This window comes from Aethalodelphis obliquidens, unplaced genomic scaffold, assembly GCF_003676395.1.
Source record: "Aethalodelphis obliquidens isolate GAN/ISIS:26980383/991018 unplaced genomic scaffold, ASM367639v1 scaffold1, whole genome shotgun sequence".
NCBI lineage: Eukaryota > Metazoa > Chordata > Mammalia > Artiodactyla > Delphinidae > Aethalodelphis > Aethalodelphis obliquidens.
Genome location: NW_020837945.1, coordinates 52,344,136 through 52,365,350, shown reverse-complemented (window position 1 = coordinate 52,365,350; position 21,215 = coordinate 52,344,136). Strand labels below are relative to the sequence as shown.

General features: G+C 36.1%; 1 protein-coding gene across 2 annotated transcripts in view; it reads right to left on the bottom strand.

The window, feature by feature from the left end:
• ALCAM (activated leukocyte cell adhesion molecule) overlaps positions 1-21,215 on the bottom strand; it is a 201,772-nt gene that overhangs the window by 58,709 nt on the left and 121,848 nt on the right. For both annotated transcript variants that reach the window (XM_027104028.1, XM_027104027.1), the window contains exon 2: positions 301-401. In XM_027104028.1, coding sequence (XP_026959829.1) covers positions 301-401 — 101 coding nt within the window. The remainder of the gene's footprint in view (positions 1-300; positions 402-21,215) is intronic.

Sequence of the window (21,215 nt, the reverse complement as noted above, 5' to 3'; positions counted from 1 at the left end):
ACTGATTTTACCCTGGAACTCTGCCTTTTCTTCTGCCTCAAACACTTCAGGGTGAATCTTTCAGACTAATTTGAGCTAAGAATTACCTGTTTACTGGCTTTATTTTAAAATAGCATTTGTTATGTAAGACTTAGGGATTATTCTTTTGAAATATTCGACACATTAATTTCACCTTTTTACATTTATATCCACAGTTGAATATTGTCATTACGTTAACTTGAAATTCACATCTACTCACAGAAGGAATTTTCTTTCAAAAACTAGAGGCAATTAACCAAGTCCAAGGTAGGTCACACTTACATATTTCCATTTGCCAAACATGAGATTCTGAGGTACACTGAGTCGGCAAGGCATGACAATGGTATCTCCATATGCTGAGTTTACAGTATACCATCCAAGACCTTTAGAAAAAAAGGAACACAAGAGAGAGAAGAGTTTAAATGTTTTCTTGAAATAAAGTAAATAACTTCAGTTCAAGATGCATTTCTTTTTTTTTTTTTTTTTTTTTGCGGTACGCGGGCCTCTCTCTGTTGAAAGGTCTCTTCCGTTGCGGAGCATGGTCTCCGGACGCGCAGGCTCAGCGGCCATGGCTCATGGGCCCAGCTGCTCCGCGGCATGTGGGATCTTCCCGGACCGGGGCACGAACTCGTGTCCCCTGCATCGGCAGGCGGACTCTCAACCACTGCGCCACCAGGGAAGCCTCAAGATGCATTTCTTAATGAAGGTTATGTATTATAATTTTATCTTAAATGACATAAAACAAAGTATGTAGTTAGAACATATTTCCTATAAATATCAACAGCTCTTATTTAGCTACTAAGGCTTCAAATGTTACATAATTCAAATCTATAAACCTCTCAGTTTAGCGAGGAATAGATAAGTAGTATATGCCAAAGGAACAGTGTGGAATCTGAGGGTTTATTTTCACCTTCACTATATTTCATAAGAAAAAACTTCACTATATTTCATAGAAATGTGGGACTATACAAAGAGATTAACATGCTTAAAATTCTCAAAACTAGCTTTAAATATGTTTGTTTTTTTCATTTGAAAATATTGTTAAGCTTAAATTTGGAAAAATTTAAAAACTGAGAACTAATACATATAAGACCACAACTGAATCTTAAATATAAGTGGCAAAATGAGCATGAAAATGTCCTGCTTTACAGTATTAATGGTTAAAATACTAGTTTTCATTTTAATTATACATAAAATATTAACAGGAAAAGAATTTGTAAGGAATTCCCTGGCACTCCAGTGGTTAGGACTCCACGCTTTCACTACTGAGGGCGCGGGTTCAATCCCTGGTCGGGGAACTAAGAACCTGCAAACTGGGGATCCCCTGGTGGCGCAGTGGTTGAGAGTCCGCCTGCCGAGGCAGGGGACACGGGTTCGTGCCCCGGTCCGGGAAGATCCCACATGCCACGGAGTGGCTAGGCCAGTGAGCCATGGCCACTGAGCCTGCGCTCTGGAGCCTGTGCTCCGCAACAGGAGAGGCCACAACAGTGAGAGGCCTGCGTACTGCAAAAGAAAAAGAAAAAAAGAACCTGCAAACTGCGTGGCAGCCAAAAAAAAAGAAAAGTATTTGTAGTATGAAATTTCTTCATGAAGTGATTACACTGTTTTTTGGGTAGACAATCCAACTTAAGCAATAGTTTGCTACTAAGGTAAAGAAAACTTCCTGGTCTTATTTAATTCTTTATTGAAAAGAATGTGATGATCAATAATTAAATTATCAACAATACCCACATTTTTGCATATGTATGTAACATACTATTCAAATCTGTATATATTTATGAAGTTTAAAGAAACATAGACATTTAACTTGGCAATTGTATAGTACTTAGGAAATATATCAGATCTTTTTACCTTATTTTGTTTACAACTATCTTCAAAGTTAGATACATTTACAATTAAATACCTGTTAAGATATGTCACAGTTGGACATAGAGTGTTAAGGGGCTAACTTTATTTTAAACTGAAAAGAAAAAGAAATGATATTTTGTCCACCAGGTGGTGCTAAAGTGCAAAGCTAAGGCAATTTACAACACATGAATAAGACCATCTTATGACTTTCTGAAGAAACAAGATACGGTGGATACTATCTCTCTCTGTTACCCATCAACCACAACATATAAAAATTTCATATAGGGATAAAAATCATTAACCTTAGTAAAGAAAGAAAAGGTAATAAAATTCCTATTTTAAAATTCTGTCAATTGAGGAATCTATTTTCCTCTAAATCAATTTTGCTCCAGTGAACAAAAGCATTACAAAGAACACAAATTTCATGTAAATATACTGCACAACTACTTTCCAGAATTTTTAACATTGTTAAAATAAAGAATACAAAGTATAAGCCATGAGAATGTGTTTTTAACTTGCTATTAGAGACAAAATTTTACTAAAATTTTTATTACATTCTGTTTTATAATGAAAAATTACTGGGTGGGAGGGACGGAGACGCAAGAGGGAAGAGATATGGGATATGTGTATATGTATAACTGATTCACTTCGTTATAAAGCAGAAACTGACACACCATTGTAAAGTAATTATACTCCAATAAAGATGTTAAAAAATTACAATTTTCCATCAATAATGTTTAATTGTTTAGTGTCCACCATACTTTAAATTCCTTTTTACTATAAATCATTGAAGAGCATAAGACTATAAGGTCTCTTCAGCTTTGTTAAAATAAAACTTGTGAGGATTTAGATATGTGGTGGCAGACAGGCAAAGTGATGACAGTTAAGAAATTGTTTTATTTCACAATATAGTACTTGTTTTCTACAATACTTTGGATATTAAATATGAAACTCGTATCATGTATTTTAGGATCTGTTCATGCAGGTTTGTCAAACCATGGAAACCATTTTGTGATTTAATATTTTGTTTTTTTCATCAATATATACCAAGACACTTGAATATGTAATAACTCTAAGATAATGTGAATCTCTTCTTAAATTATGGTAAGACATGCACCTCTAATTATCTACTATAATTATAAAAACATATCTTCTTTTGACAACTGACACTGCTCCCATGAACTCCATGGTTCAAGGAGTGAAAACATGGTTCAAGGAGTGAAAACAGTTTACACAGCTTACACACCAATGAGGTGAATCCTTCGCTAGGCACAGGGAAATAAAAAATTCCTTTTCCAAAAAATGTAATGCTTTGCTCTTTCTTACAGACCATTTTTCTTTCCTCTTCTCTAAAGAACTTTAATATACACCAAATTTTATAATTTTATATTTTACAATTGATTTAAAAATTTAAAAATTTTATAATTTTTATAATTGATTTTAAAGCTGTATGACTTTTAAGTACATAATGTATTAGCATGATGAAAGCACAATCACAGCAGGAAGAGGACCATATATATATATATTTTAACATTTTTATTGGAGTATAATTGCTTTACAATGGTGTGTTAATTTCAAGTTATACATATGTTCCCATATCTCTTCCCTCTAGCGTCTCCCTCCCTTCCACTCTCCCTATCCCACCCCTCTAGGTGGTCACAAAGCACCGAGCTGATCTCCCTGTGCTATGTGGCTGCTTCCCACTAGCTATCTATTTTACGTTTAGTAGTGTATATAAGTCCATGTCACTCTCTCACTTTGTCACAACTTACCCTTCCCCCTCCCCATATCCTCAAGTCCATTCTCTAGTAGGTCTGCATCTTTATTCCTGTCTTGCCTCTAGGTTCTTCATGACCATTTTTTTTTCTTAGATTCCATATATATCTGTTAGCATATGGTATTTGTTTTTCTCTTTCTGACTTACTTCACTCTGTATGACAGACTCTAGGTCCATCCACCTCACTACAAATAACTCAATTTCGTTTCTTTTTATGGCTGAGTAATATTCCATTGTATATATGTGCCACATCTTCTTTATCCATTCATCTGTTGATGGACACTTAGGTTGCTTCCATGTCCGGGCTATTGTAAATAGAGCCGCAATGAACATTTTGGTACATGACTCTTTGAATTATGGTTTTCTCTGGGTATATGCCCAGTAGTGGGATTGCTGGGTCGTATGGTAGTTCTATTTGTAGTTTCTTAAGGAACCTCCATACTGTTCTCCATAGTGGCTGTACCAATTCACATTCCCACCAACAGTGCAAGAGGGTTCCCTTTTCTCCACACCCTCTCCAGCATTTACTGTTTGTAGATTTTTTGATGATGACCGTTCTGACTGGTGTGAGATGATATCTCATTGTAGTTTTGATTTGCATTTCTCTAATGATGTTGAGCATTCTTTCATGTGTTTGTTGGCAATCTGTATATCTTCTTTGGAGAAATGTCTATTTAGGCCCATTTTTGGGTGGGTTGTTTGTTTTTTTTGATATTGAGCTGCTTGTAAATTTTGGAAATTAATCCTTTGTCAGTTGCTTCATTTACAAATATTTTCTCTCATTCTGAGGGTTGTCTTTTCATCTTGTTTATGGTTTCCTTTGCTGTGCAAAAGCTTTCAAGCTTCATTAGGTCCCATTTGTTTATTTTTGTTTTTATTTCCATTACTCTAGGAGGTGAATCAAAAAAGATATTGCTGTGATTTATGTCAAAGAGTGTTCTTCTTATGTTTTCCTCTAAGAGTTTTATACTGTCTGGTCTTACATTTAGGTCTCTAATCCAGTTTTAGTTTATTTTTTGTGTATGGTGTTCAGAAGTGTTCTAATTTCATACATTTACATGTAGCTGTCCAGTTTTCCCAGCACCACTTATTGAAGTGGCTCTCTTTTCTCCACTGTATATTCTTGCTTCCTTTATCAAAGATAAGGTGACCATATGTGCGTGGGCTTATCTCTGGGATTTCTATTCTGTTCCATTGATCTATATTTCTGTTTTTGTGCCAGTACCAGACTGTCTTGATTACTGTAGCTTTGTAGTATAGTCTGAAGTCAGGGAGCCTGATTCCTCCAGCTCCGTTTTTCTTTCTCAAGATTGCTTTGGCTATTTGGTGTCTTTTGTGTTTCCATACAAATTGTGAAATTTTTTGCTCTAGTTCTGTGAAAAATGCTGGTTGTAGTTTGATAGGGATTGCATTGAATCTGTAGATTGCTTTGGGTAGTAGAGTCATTTTCACAACGTTGATTCTTCTAATCCAAGAGCATGGTATATCTCTCCATCTATTTGTATCATCTTTAATTTCTCTCATCAGTGTCTTATAATTTTCTGCATACAGGTCTTCTGTTTCCTTAGGTAGGTTTATTCCTAGATATTTTATTCTTTTTGGTGCAGTGTTAAATCGGAGTGTTTTCTTAATTTTACTTTCAGATTTTTCATCATTAGAGTATAGGAATGCAAGAGATTGCTGTGCATTAATTTTGTATCAGGCTACTTTACCAAATTCATTAATTAGCTCTAGTAGTTTTCTGGTAGCATCTTTAGCATTCTCTATGTATAGTATCATGTCATCTGCAAACAGTGACAGCTTTACTTCTTCTTTTCTGATTTGGAATCCTTTTATTTCTTTTTCTTCTCTGATTGCTGTTGCTAAAACTTCCAAAACTATGCTGAATAATAGTGGTGAGAGTGGGCAACCTTGTCTTTTTCCTGATCTTAGTGGAAATGATTTCAGTTTTTCACCATTTAGGATGATGTTGGCTGTGGGTTTGTCATATATGGCCTTTATTATGTTGAGGTAAGTTCCCTCTATGCCTACTTTCTGCAGGGGTTTTATCATAAATGGGTGTTGAATTTTGTCAAAAGTTTTCTCTGCATCGATTGAGATGATTGTATGGTTTTTCTCCTTCAACTTGTTAATATGGTGTATCACATTGATTGATTTGCGTATATTGAAGAATCCTTGCATCCCTGGGATAAACCCCACTTGATCATGGTGTATGATCCTTTTAATGTGCTGTTGGATTCTGTCTGCTAGTATTTTGTTGAGGATTTTTGCATCTATGTTCATCAGTGATATTGGCCTGTAGTTTTCTTTCTTTGTGACATCTTTGTCTGGTTTTGGTATCAGGGTGATGGTGGCCTCGTAGAATGAGTTTGGGAGTGTTCCTCCCTCTGGTATATTTTGGAAGAGTTTGAGAAGGATAGGTGTTAGCTCTTCTCTAAATGTTTGATAGAATTCGCCTGTGAAGCCATCTGGTCCTGGGCTTTTGTTTGTTGGAAGATTTTTAATCACAGTTTCATTTCAGTGCTTGTGATTGGTCTGTTTATATTTTCTATTTCTTCCTGGGTCAGTCTCAGAAGGCTGTGCATTTCTAAAAATTTAGAACCATATATTTTTAATCATTGTATCCCAGAGACAATGTCTGGCATTTACTGGGCATCTAATAAGATGATTTTTCATTTGAATCTTGTGCCATCCTTTCCATTTTGGTTATCAAATTAGCATCTTTAAAAACCAGGGAGGAGTTGACCACACTGGAACTTTGAGAATTCTTTTTCCTACCAAATACTGCAAAGTCTGTCATACACTGTCTTCGATGTGTAAGGAAAATGGATTTGGGCTTGGATGGCCCTCTCTTACTTGAAGAGAAACAAACACAAAGCCAACATTCTTACGAGTTTATGGATTAAACTACAGGAGAGGACATTTCTCCCTTCCATTTCAAGAGAAATTAAGGATTGTTTGTGCTATGTGATCTGCAAATGACACTAAGAAGTGACTTTTTCCTTACTTGTGATGAGCACAAAGCAAAGAGTTGTTTTTAAAAGTATTTGAAAATTCATGGATTGAGTCTTGTAGTGACTGCTCGATATCCAAAATTATCCAGGACAGGACTCTTCAGAGCACAGCAAATGCAAGGGAAATAAGACATCTGACAAGAATGAGGGCAGTAGGTAAAAAGGCAATAGTTACAGATAGAAGCCCTGGTCCACAGACTTAAGGCAGAATACCTGATAATCATTTGCATTATCACTTGTGGCATTAGGAGCCACAGTCATGATGATTTTAGAAATAATTTTCAAGTTTGTTATAATCATCAACTTTCCTCTTCAGGTAAGAGTATAAGGGCTCCAGGTTCATCTGATAGAAAAACTAAGGCTTACACATGTGGGAGGGCTAATATCTCTAACCCCCTAGGGATACAGTAGCTACAAAGACTACTGTGATTTGGTGGTGAATTAGCATCCTGATTTCTAGAGACGTCTCAGTCTTTGAGATGAAGTGCCAGGGAGACCCAAAGCACCTGTCAACACAAATAATCCTGTTTATACTTTTCATAGAAGCAAGAGATTTTTATCTTTGAATTGCCAAGTCTGAATCAAATTTAGCCTACTAGAATTCCCCTGCAATTCTCTCCCTGTAATATCAGTTGGTTAATTTATTCATGGTTTTGTAGCATAGAGATTATTGGATACAATTGCAAATACAGAATGCCTATGCTGTCCTTCCTCAAAGAGGCAAAATATAAAATATAGAAGGAAATGTGTGTGTGCACAAGGGTGTGAATTTCTGTGCTATACGTGTTATGTCTACTTGTATATTGTATGTCATAAGATACTTTAACCTGGGCTAAATCACCTTTTGTATTAAATGTTTTAAAATTTTAACATAGTGTTATGAATTATTATCACTGTTGCTATCAAAATGTCCTGACATAAAGTAAAACATAAATATGTTTGGTAGTGTATATATGTCAATGCTACTCTCTCATTTTGTCCCAGCTTCCCCTTCCCTGTCCTCTGTAAAATAGATAGCTAGTGGGAAGCAGCCGCATAGCACAGAGATATCAGCTCCGTGCTTTGTGATCACCTAGAGGGGTGGGATGGGGAGTGGGGGAGGGAGATGCAAGAGGAAGGGCACATGGGGATATATGTATACATATACCTGATTCACTTTGTTACACATCAGAAACTAACACAACATTGTAAAGCAACTATACTCCAATAAAGATGTTTAAAAAAAATACGTGTTATATTTGAGAAGCAGTGTGTAATAATTTAATGATTCTTATGAAGAGTTATTCGCTAAAGGTAAAGAACAATAGAACCTAGAAAGGCTATATAGGAGAATTCAGTGGGAATAAAATGAGATAAACACAGCATAAGAATAATCTCTTGACCAAATAATTCTCACACGTAGAATTCTCAGGCAAGTGATCATAAAGTACAAGATAATTATAGTTATGCATTTTATATAGCAAATAATTTAAAGAGGCACTGAAACAGACTGGCAACCTTTTGAAGTTAGGTGAACACTTTATATTTCTAAGTAAAATAATAAAACTGTAATAATTTTGGCAATATTGATGAGAATTTCTTTTTCTGTATAAAGTAATTCTTAAGGACTATCAAGGTCAGAGTAATCATTCTCTTTGCATTGCTGACAACTAGACATTTGAGTTGAGGTCACTTAAACATCAGAATCTGCTACCACGTTTCAAGCAGAAGTACAGCAAATAATATAGAATAATATAGGACCAGAATTCATCAGGGTCTACTTTACATGCTGTAATTTAGCATGGTTAATTATTTTTTATTGCACTGATACTTTAAAAGCATCATCATCCTTGAAAGCTTTTTTCTCTTTTTAGCTCTGTATCCCTGTTAGGTGCCATAGAAGGGTTAATCACATTATAATTGGCTCAGAGCTTACAACATAAAAACTAAATTCCAGTTCTACAGAAATTTTAGAGATATATTTGTGCAAATGAATTGTTGGGGAGGAAGTGGGTAAAAATGAGAGTTATCCTTAGAAATTACGTTCATATTTATTTGACTGATTTTGACAGATAAACATGCTAGTGTCCTTATTTGCTTTATTAATGAATTAAGATATGTACAACTCTAATTAAAACATGTAGTGTTTCTCAGTCTCATTACTATTGACATTTTGGGCTGAATAAATCTCGATTGTGGGGCACGGTCCTATGTACGTTTAGCAATATCCCTGTCTCTGCCCATTGGATGCCAGTAGCACCTTCTCCTCATTATGACAACAAGAAAATCCTCAGACATGACAAATATCCCCTGGGAGGCAAAACTGCCCCCTGAAATCCCATCTAGTTGAGAACTACTGATTTAGACCTTCACTCATTTGATAAAACTGTGGTTTCCAATAAAGGGATCATTGTTGTAAAACAGAATCTTAGTGTAGGACTAAATAATCACTGAATATGAATGAAGGGATGGAGGAAGCAATGGCACATAGTAACATTGGTTATTATGAAATTTGTTTTCCTCACAGAAACATATTATATTAAACTATAATAGGAGGATTGATTTCTAACTTTGAAATATTGGGATCCAATCCAATCCAAGAAATTACAAAAAATATACTGTTTTAGCAAATCTACTTCATATACTACAATCAAGCACAAATTATACCTACTATATATGCTTTCTAAACTGTACATATCATATATATTTTATCTGATATGATAAAATATCATAGTTCTACTGATAGAGAATAAAGCTGATGCCTTTAAAGAGTCTTCCAAACCTGATTTTATGATTCAATGACACAAAGTTATCTTATCTCGTAATTCCTCCCATAAATTTATTATATGAAACAAGAGTTTAATATTTTTGTCAAGGTCGTGTAATATATAACAAGTAAAATTTGTTTGTGTGTGTCTGTGTGCGTGTGTGTGGTACAAGGGCCTATAATTCCCAAGTAACTTGGACTGCATGGCAGGTGGGAGAAGACATCTGAGGGAATCGAATGTCATTTTGAGAAATACTGAAAACAGTTATTCTATTCCCCCTTTTTTTTTTTTTTTTTTTTTTTGGTACGCGGGCCTCTCACTGTTGTGGCCTCTCCCGTTGCGGAGCACAGGCTCCGGACGCACAGGCTCAGCGGCCATGGCTCATGGGCCCAGCTGCTCCGTGGCATGTGGGACCTTCCCAGACTGGGGCACAAACCCGTGTCCCCTGCATCGGCAGGCGGACTCTCAACCACTGCGCCACCAGGAAAGCCCCTCTATCCCCTTTTTCATTTTCTCTTTATAAACTTGGGTACTTGGGGGTCAAGTTGGGTTTTTGCTTAATCAGAGGTAGGAATACATTTGTTCAAACTTTACTTTCTACCTTGCCTTTCACAAGTGTTATATATTATAATGTAGGTATAATTGGGTAATGCCTACATATAAGAAAAAGAGTAATTCTTCTTTTCTCTTTCTCTCATCAGTTCCTATAATTTTATAAATGCATTATATTATACCTTTTAGATAAGTGTTATTCCACTGTGGAATAACATTTCGATGGGAAAAAAACATCTTACCAAATTATTATTGCTAGTACTCAGGAATATGTTTTAATATATGTGTTCTTTATATTACTTCCAAGTTCGGCATGTCACTTGGAAGTGCTCAAAATATTTATCTTTTTAGTGATGTATAGGTCAATGTAATAATCCATATTATGCCATAGAAGGGAGAACTATAAAAACAATACAATTTAAAAAATACAGTACCAGTATTTGCTGTGCTGAAAATTATCTTCTCAATTTACCACATGCCGCATTATACTCTAAGCACAGAATGATCTATGAGGCTGGATAAGTTACAATTCTTCTCAATTAGTTTAGGCTTTACCCCATCTCTGCTTCATTTTTTATCATTGTTCCTTGGGACCATCTGCTCTGGCTCAATTCCTACATATCCTTCAAGGCCTATCTCAAAAATCATCTATTCATACATTCAAACATGCATCAAGTATTTACTGAACACCTATTATAGGCAGAGTGCTAGATGTTCTTTGTGGGGGAAATATATAAATAAGATACTGAGGCCTACTCCTGAAGGAACATGATGGAATTTGTATGAGCTGCTTATTAGGTAGAGAAAGTGGTATGGCAAAGCAGAGAAGGGAATCACAGCAAAAAGCTTGAGGGTATTGGTTTAGGATTCTTGGAGGAAATTTCATCTGATCTGAACACTGAATTTCTATAAATGGGAAGATGAGAACTACTTCACCAGTCTGTCATAGCCAGGGACCGACCAGGCAGAGGCACTGAGTGATACTTGGTTTTCTCTCTTATGGCAAACTCCATTTTTTTTTTTAACATCTTTATTGGGGTATAATTGCTTTATAATGGTGTGTTAGTTTCTGCTTTTTAACAAAGTGAATTAGCTATACATACACATATATCCCCATATCTCCTCCCTCTTGCATCCCCCTCCCACCCTCCCTATCCCACACCTCCAGGTGGTCACAAAGCACTGAGCTGATCTCTCCGTGCTATGTGGCTGCTTCCCACTAGCTACCTATTTTACATTTGGTAATGTATATATGTCCATGCCACTCTCTCACTTCGTCCCAGCTTTCCCTTCCCCTTCCCCATGTCAAATCCATTCTCTATGTCTGCATCTTTATTCCTGTCCTGCCCCTAGGTTCTTTAGAACCATTTTTTAGATTCCATATATACGTGTTAGCATATGGTATTTGTTTTCCTCTTTCTGACTTACTTTACTCTGTATGACAGACTCTAGGTCTATCCACTTCACTACAAGTAACTCAATTTCGTTTCTTTTTATGGCTGAGTAATATTCCATTGTATATATGTGCCACATCTTCTTTATCCATTCATCTGTCAATATAGACATTTAGGTTGCATGTCCAGGCTATTGTAAATAGAGCTGCAATAAACATTGTGGTACATGACTCTTTTTGAATTATGGTTTTCTCAGGGTATATGCCCAGTAGTGGGATTGCTGGGTCGTATGGTAGTTCTATTTGTAGTTTCTTAAGGAACCTCCATACTGTTCTCCATAGTGGCTGTATCAATTTACATTCCCACCAACAGTGCAAGAGGCTTCCCTTTTCTCCACACCCTCTCCAGCATTTATTGTTTCTAGATTTTTTGATGATGGCCATTCTGACTCGTGTGAGGTGATACCTCATTGTGGTTTTGATTTGCATTTCTCTAATGATTAGTGATGTTGAGCATTCTTTCATGTGTTTGTTGGCAATGTGTATATCTTCTTTGGAGAAATGCCTATTTAGGTCTTCTGCCCATTTTTGGATTGAGTGGTTTGTTTTTTTAATATTGAGCTGCATGAGCTGCTTGTATATTTTGGAGACTAATCCTTTGTCAGTTGCTTTGTTTGCAAATATTTTCTCCCATTCTGAGGGTTGTCTTTTCATCTTGTTAATGGTTTCCTTTGCTGTGCAAAAGCTTTTAAGTTTCATTAGGTCCCATTTGTTTATTTTTGTATTTATTTCCATTACTCTAGGAGGTGGGTCAAAAAGGATCTTGCTGTGATTTATGTGAGAGTGTTCTGCCTATGTTTTCTACTAAGAGTTTTATAGTGTCTGGCCTTACATTTAGGTCTCTAATCCATTTTAAGTTTATTTTTGTCTATGGTGTTAGGGAGTGTTCTAATTTCATTCTTTTACATGTAGCTGTCCAGTTTTCCCAGCACCACTTATTGAAGAGGCTGTGTTTTTTCCATTGTATATTCTTGCCTCCTTTATCAAAAATAAGGTGACCCTATGTGCATTGGTTTATCTCTGGGCTTTCTATCCTGTTCCATTGGTCTATATTTCTGTTTTTGTGCCAGTACCAGACTGTCTTGATTACTGTAGCTTTGTAGTATAGTCTGAACTCTGGGAGCCTGATTCCTCCAGCTCCGTTTTTTTTTTTCAAGATTGCTGAGGCTATTCGGGGTCTTTTGTGTTTCCATACAAATAATGAATTTTTTTGTTCTAGTTCTGTGAAAAATGCCATTGGTAGTTTTCCATTTTTTATTATAGAAATTTCTACAGATTAGTTCTTTTTTTTTTTTTTTTTTGCAGTATGCGGGCCTCTCACTGTCGTGGCCTCTCCCGTTGCGGAGCACAGGCTCCGGATACACAGGCTCAGCGGCCATGACTCATGGGCCCAGCTGCTCCGCGGCATATGGGATCTTCCCGGACCGGGGCACAAACCCGTGTCCCCTGCATCGGCAGGCAGACTCTCAATCACTGCGCCACCAGGGAAGCCCCAGATTAGATCTTTTATCTTCATAAGGAACATGTCCTAAGACTGGCAGTTTTCCCAAATTCATAAATGCACATAAAATTTTCCTAATGAAATGCAATAAACTGTAACACCTTTTTACTTTTTCTTTACTTTCATCATCAACACTAGCATTGGATTCCATTTGGGGTCACTTTTAAATTATAAGCAAAAACTTTATTTAGAGATGATTTAAAAGTAACAGAAACGATTTAATTTGTAGACCCTTATTTTTATTTTTTGAGAAATGCCTCGTGAATTTTACATCAGCAAATGTACAGATTTTACTGTGCTTGTTAGAATTTCTTAACTTAGGATCCATGAATGGACATTAGGGCATCTATGAACCCTCTAAGTTATTTTAAAAACTCCCATATTGTTGTACACTGAAACATCTGTTTTTAAAGAAAGAGAATTCAAAGCTTTCATCAGGTTGTCAAAGGTAACCTTGAATTAAAACATAAAATGTTTAAGTTTCATTCTAAATTGAAGAGAAGTTGTGGAAGTACAATTTGATGGTATCTATCAAATTTTAAAATGCTAATACCCTTTGATCCAGTAATTCTACCACTGAGACTCCCTCCTACAATTAGTTTCGGCACAAGTGCAGGACTGTATATAAAGATAACGGCATTAATTTGAATACTAAAAAACTGGAGGAACCTAAATGTTTATTAATGCAAAAATATAAACTAGAGTGTGTATCCACACAATGCTCTACACAAACCCCCTGAAGAGAAATGAGAGCCAAATACATTGTTTCCTTTTTTCTATATATATTTCAGTGTTTATAATTTTTTGTCATTCATTCATTGGCTACTGAGTGCCCACTTTGTGCCTAGTGCTGTTCTAGGGTGGGCTATCCAAATTGATAAAAGGAAAAAACCCTGCTCTCATGGAGCTTAAATTCTAGACATTTATATTTATTCATGTATTTTAAAGTTTAATTTCTTTCCAAAAGAGGGAAATTATCAGTTTAATTTATCCACTATGTTGCAACCTATTTGAAGGAAAAGCCTACATTTCGCTCATTTTGAAATTCACTGCAGCACCATGAAGGTTGCAGGTGCTCAATAATAATGCATAAAATAAAGTCCCACTGCAGTACACTGAAAGGAACTCTATCAGATCATATTCTCACGGCCCATATTCTTTAGTCTGCATTTAATATTCCAGAAAACCATATACTATTCTTTGAAATTCTAGGGAATCCAGGATGGTGGGGAGGGGTGGCACTGTGGTGATTAAAAATCAATACCTTAACATTGTTCCCTGCCAAAAAGTTATTTTTGCTTTAAAAATATTTTTAATGGAATATAACATAAATGCAAAATAGTGCACTGATCTAGATTTACATTTGAAATGTCACTAAAAGCATCAGGATTTAGGGTTTCTTCGGCAACTCTCCTCACATTCTTTGTTCTGAGGATGAGACTGGGATTTCCAAAAATTTGTCCCACAGGGGAGCTCTGTGTCACCAAGTCCTCATTCCTCAGTGATGAGTTTTTGACTGGGCTATGGGGTCTCTGTCAACAAGCCAAGACACTGGTCTTTTCTTAGGGATAAACTCAAATAAAAACACTTTGTGCTCTGTGTGTGTGGGTGGCAGGGGGCGGGGCAGGGAGACTACACTGAACCAGAAATTTCAAATTTGTATATGAAAAGAACAGTATTCTACATTTTATTTTAAAATAGATTTTCATAGTGAAGGAGACTAAACAAAAGAATGTTTAAACATATTTTCCTTTATATTCTACAGTTTACTCATTGTAAAAATTAAAAACATTTATGTATTAATAATTTATGTAACTTGAAGTGCACAAAGTTGACTATTTTCTACTATCATGCTTCTCTCCTAATTACCTAGGACTTGATGCTGTGTCTTTAAGGAGAGTCCAGTCAGACAATTGATACAATGAAAAGAACCAGTAAAATATTATTTTCCTTTTGTTTCTCTCCCCCAATTCAATTTCTTGATTAGTTCTTGCATTGTCTCTAACCAGATCCTGAGGAACCTGGATCATTCGGAACCAGCTTAACCAAAGAGGTAGGTAGAAGGAACCCATATTTGAATACTCCCCCAGGTTAAAATACTGCAAAGGAAAGATGAATACATTTATGCTCCACGTTTAATTAAGAGTATCAGTTCTATTTGAATGGTGAAAAATTACATTTTCCTCTGCATTTTGCCACAGAAGTTGTACTGAAATTGTGAATATGATTTAATTATTTTAGCAAAGACAATAGCTGTACTGTATTCATGAAAACACTATCAACAGGAAAGCAGGCACAACGCTTCACAAATGACTTTTAACTGCATCATCTGAACTAATGGAAACTTTTTGGAATTTAGCTAGAGCCTGTCTTCAGAAAGAGTTCAGTTATTGTGACATTATTAAATTTGTTTTCTGCAAATAATTGAATGCCATGACAACGAAAAGACCTCTTGATTTGAGATAATCAAAGCTGTCCTTGAAAACACTCCCCAACACCCAAACAACAAATTCCTAATAGCTTTGATATTCCTCAAAATGCCTTAGAAAAAATATATCACAAAGATTTTTAGCCAATAAGATCATCATTGTTTTCACAGAGAGCTTCTGTTAATAACAGCTTGTGCTAAATTGTATTGCTTTAGCATTTAAAGTAATCAGCAGCATTAGCGAATTTTATCTTATAATTGAGGTAGTGAATTACCGGGGATAGCAAATAAATTGTCAGGGCTCCTCAATGAGCAGAGTAGTAAACTCTTGCTTCTGAATAGGTTGAGTGATCTTGTCCAGTATGCCTGCTTCCGGAATATTCCCCATTAAGTATTTAACTAGGTACCAAAAAATGTTTACATGGGTTGAAATAGCTTTTTGCTCTTTTCTTCACATGAATCCCAATTAGCATTGCCTATGTCTCCTGAGGATATAGATTTGTACAATAAAACATAGTAAGTAATAAAGGTTAGAAAGCTATTTAGCAGGTTTTCCCACATATTTGGTGCAGACTGCTGGCTGATTTCCAAGACTTAGATTTGTGAAATTCCAGGCTTTTAATTGACAACTCCCCACAGGGGTTGTAATATAAGTTAAGGTCATAGGAAGAAAATGATGGCTTTCTATGGCATTTTCTCTTTTTTAAGAACTAAACTCAGCTTACTATGAAATCTAGTTTTCTAGTTCTGAGGGGGAAGGAGAAATAGAAACATTCATCCAATATAATTTTTGAAAGAGATTAAGAACACAGGAAAGATAAACTTTTCCTTAAAAAATTTAAAAGTAAAACAAATAGTTGCATAACAGGAAACAGAATAACCTCTTATATGAAAATGAAATAATCTTCCAGCCTTAAGAGATTTTGTGTTGCCTCAAGGACCAGGTAAGCATAGAAACCGGTACCCATTGTAGCTTGTCCACAGTGGGAACTCAATGGTGTTGCTCTGAAATGCATGAACTTAGACAATACTGTCATCTATTAATATTAACTTTTCATAGATGCCACTTTCCCTGGCAGTCATTATTTTTAATTGATGAGTGGGAGGAAAAGTGGGAAGGAGAACAAGATAATTTAGGAAGGCAGTGAGTAGGAATAAGAAATATAGGAAGCTGTATTGAAAGGTAGTTTTATCATTTCTAAGGATGTCAGAATGGAGGAATGCTTTTAAAGATCTTTTAAGATCTGGACCTGACTATGCCTCTAGCTTTGAAACTCTCCCTTACTCCCAAAGATTTTAACTTGCTGAACACTTTGTCTTACACCCTCAGAGGCCCATCGTAACTTTAAAATGTGCCATATCTTTGCTCTGATTTAGGAAATGGTTTAATAATCTGCAGGATTTCTGGAAGACTAGCCATCATGGACAAAGTGGCAAAAAATAAAAACCAAAAAGCAACAACAACAAAAAAAAACATCTAGAAAGGGAGAACAAGTTCTTACAGCAGGAAAATGGCTCTTCTGCATTCAGTTGGTTTTCTGTGCTTGTTAAGGTTTGCATCATATCTCACCTGCCTGTTTCACATCTTCATATTCTTATATAAGCATCAACTAAATAAATGCTTTCTCTTTATTATTCAAGCGAAAAAATGTTTGTGAAGTGTGATGGACATTAAAATGTACCTCACAGACCCCCCAAATGCTGGGAATGTAACTTAACAAGGACCCCAACTGCTGCACTCTAATCCATCACCAAGTTTGTTTTGAGGCCACACTTCCCAGGAGTTGTTCCCAGCTCAGGACTGAGCACAGCAGGGATACTAAGGCAGACAAGGTTCTTCCCTGAGGGCTGCCTATGGCTCAAGGACTCCCTGCCAAACCTTCTTTAGGCTGCAGAACAGTCTAGGACGTGTCCATCCAACCTTCCATCCCTTTCTCTTTTCCTTTGACCATTTTTTTGGGGGGCTGCACCATGCAATATGCAGGATCTTAGTTCCTCGACCAGGGATCGAACACGCGCTCCCTGCAGTACAAGAGCAGAGTCTTAAACATTGGACCGCCAGGGAAGTCCCTCTTTTCCTTTGAAAAGATTTATAATGCCATCTGACATTTCTTCCAGCCCACTAGCTCCTCCTCCATTGTTTTCTCACATTGATGTTTCCCCTAATACAATCCTGGCATGTTAATCCATTCTGGTATAATATCTGCTTCTCAGAAGATCCTAACACATGACTGAAATTAGAATATAACTATATTGACCCTCCAGCATCAGTAGACTATTGGAGTCCAGAAAATTCAGATCGCAATAGAGATGTAGTGAAAAAAAGAAAAACCCTACAGCTTGATTTAGTAAGGGGTTAGCCAAATTAAAAGTAAAAATACACTAGAACAATAATAGTAATAATAATGGACATTTTATGGTGCTTATAGTTTGCAATACTCTTTTATGTACATTGTACATTTTTGCATCTGAGTCTCACAAAAGCCCTGTATGATGAGCAAATAAATGTGTGTGGTGAACAGATATTATGATGCTTCCTTTGACTGATAGGACACTGTTTGCCCTGCAAAGCCAAGAGACTAAACTAACATCACCAAGCCAATACGTAGTGGAGCCAGAGCTCAAAATTAATTCTCAACTCAAGTCCAATACTCATCAAAATGATGACATGTTCTTATTTCATTTTAAATTGTGGTTAAGTTAGGAATATTGTTTGAAAAGTATTAAAATGTTTTCCATATTTAGTATTAAATAAAATTTCCATATTTAACATTAAAAAACCTATAGATCAGGAGGACTAGAAAGAAAATAAACTATTAAGTTTGATCACCTCTTTCTCAGTGGGATGTCATGTAGCAACTGAGCATTTATTGCCAGGAAATATACAAAGTCCTGTCCACGATAGCTCATTTGATTCTCAAAACACAGTAGAAAACTGCAAATAGCTGAGGAGGTAGGCATCTTTCAGATAAGGAATCAGAGGTATAATAAGGCTCTTTAATATAGACAAGGCACACAGTTGACAGGCAGAGTAGCACTTTATGCATTTCAAACACCCAGCACTGTAGAGATAATACAGTAGACTACCAAGAAAAGTTTATTGGATGAATAAAATGAAGGTTAGGATTCAAATCAAGTCCTTCTAACTTCAAAACCTATAACTTTCCTCTCCATCAAAAATACTTTTCACAATTACAATTTTTAGGTGAGTTGAAAATGTAAGTTTGCAAGAAAACCTGAACATGAATGTTTATAGTAGCTTTATTCATAATTGTCAAAATTTGGAAGCAACCAAGATGTCCTTCAGTATGTGAATGGATAAACCAACTGTGGTACAACCATACAATGGAATATTCAGCAATAACAAGAAATGAGCTATCAAGCCATGAAAAGATAAAGGAAACTTAAATGCACACTGCTAAGTGAAAGAAGCCAATCTGATTAATATTCTGTATCAATCTGTATGACTCCAACTATAGGATAATATAGAAAAGGCAAAGCTCTGGAGACAGTCAAAAGAGGGGTTGCCAGGGGTTTGATGGGAGGAAGGATGGGACAGATAGGCAGAGCACAAAGAATGTTTTGGGTAGTGAAATTATTCTGATACGATAATGGTGGATACAAATCATTATACATTTGTCAAAACCCATAAAATATATAACACAAAGAGAAAAACCTATATAACTTATAGATTTTACTTAATAACGTAGCAATATTGACTCCTCAATTGTAACAAATGTGCAACACTTATGCAAGATGTTAATAATAGGGAAACAGGGATGGCGAATGTTGAAGGACTATATGGGAACTCTCTACTTTCCATTCAACTTTCTTATAAACCTAAAACAGATAAAACATATTCTATTAATTAAAAAAACTGATACACATAGTTTCTTCAGCCTATGGAATGCATTCTCTATTTAGACAATCTAATCTAAATTCTCTTGGTTAAGATGGAAGGAAGGACATAAAATCTTCAAGGGCAAATCTTTGCATTTACCAGCAAAGGTAATCTCCCCAGGCAGATCTCTGCAGGTGCTGACAATTCCAAGACCTCTGCTGAACGGTGTCCTGGGTGGCCGTGCTGCAGCCCAGCAATTGCTATTTTATGATTATGTTTCCCACATATTCCCAATCCTACTGAGGTGCTAATACATTGGTTCATCTTTCCATTTAAAAGAGACAATGTCTTTGACAATTTGTTCATGGTTACTGCTCAGGAAGATAATGACACTCAAAATTTCCCTAAACTGCATATTATAATATTACCTCTTTGGCTCTGCTATTTTTAACAGCTTTTAAAGACAATAGTGTCGTTAAGGTTAGAAAAAGTTCACCATTCCTACACATTAAAAGAATTCCAGGTTACAGAGATGAGCTGTAAGAGGGTTAGCAAGGCTTCAGATTGTATTATGCCTTTTGTTTATGAATCTCATTTAAGTTCTATAACTGAAAAAAGTCCTAAAGCTTCCCCCCACAGGAAGAAATTACTTAAAAAACAAACAAACCGAATAGAAAAGATTGAGATGCTTAGACTGTGTCCCTGTCTGAAAATCTAATGGCAAGTTTCAAGTTAACTCCCCCTTAAGAGTTCTGCCAAAACATGCTGTACGTGTGCATTCTTCAGCCACAATTCTATCACTCTGTGTATATACAATAGATGATAAAGAAGTCTCTGGAATCAACTTTAAAACGTTTTCTTCTTTATCATTTTTGAATTTCCAGCAGCCTCAACATACAAATATGATTATTGGTGCATGTTCAATCTTTCTGTATATATTAAATACTTTCCAGGTAATCAGTATGATTTTAGAGTGTGTTATTCAGAAATCCATTGATTCTTAAACCTCTAATTTTAAAAACTGGAAGCTATACTACAAAGTAAATTTCCAACCCAACATCTTACTTAACAGTCACCTGGAAGTGTGCTATTTATTCTAAAACCTTTATAGCTAAGACAATTTATAATGATGTACATGGGAAAGCCAGTGCAATCTACTGAAAATGTAAAATTGCACGTGCCTGAAGAATAGTCGATGGTAAATATGGGTTAAACATTTATCCAATATTGTTGATGTAATTGAGAAACTGTAAAAGATATATGCTAAACTCCAAGAGCCATAGGATGTATCTCAGTATAAGTTTTTAATTACTGATCTGTGCTGTATTTTCCTTAATTTTTCTAGGAGTTTTTTCTATAAGCTTTTGAAAATAAAATTTCCCTTAACCCAAAAGATTCTATTTCATAATAATTTAAATACATTGTGCCATAAAGCAATCGGTTGGCTACAGTATGTCAGATACTATATTCCTGTTTGGCACACAAACATAAATAAGTTATCTACTCAAAGGAGATTAAAATCTAGAAGAGGCAACAGACGAGACTGCATGGGTATGATTCCAGCCCTGCTACTAATAAGGTAAGTGACCTCCAGAGTTACTTGACCTTTACGTGCTCATGTTTCCCAACCATTAAATGGAAGATAACAACAGTATCAACCTCAAAGGGCTATTGTGAATATTAAATACATTAATATGTATAAGCTGCTTAAAAGAATACTTTTCATACAACAAATGCTCAATAAATGTTAGCTATTATGAAAAGATGCTCAACATCATTAATCGTTCGGGAAATACAAAGCAAAACCACAAGATAGGGCTTCCCTGGTGGCGCAGTTGTTGAGAGTCCGCCTGCCGATGCAGGGGACACTGGTTCGTGCCCTGGTCTGGGAAGATCCCACATGCCGCGGAGCGACTAGGCCCGTGAGCCATGGCTGCTGAGCCTGCGCGTCTGGAGCCTGTGCTCCGCAACGGGAGAGGCCACGGCAGTGAGAGGCCCGCGTACCGCAAAAAAAAACAACCAAAAAAACCCCACAC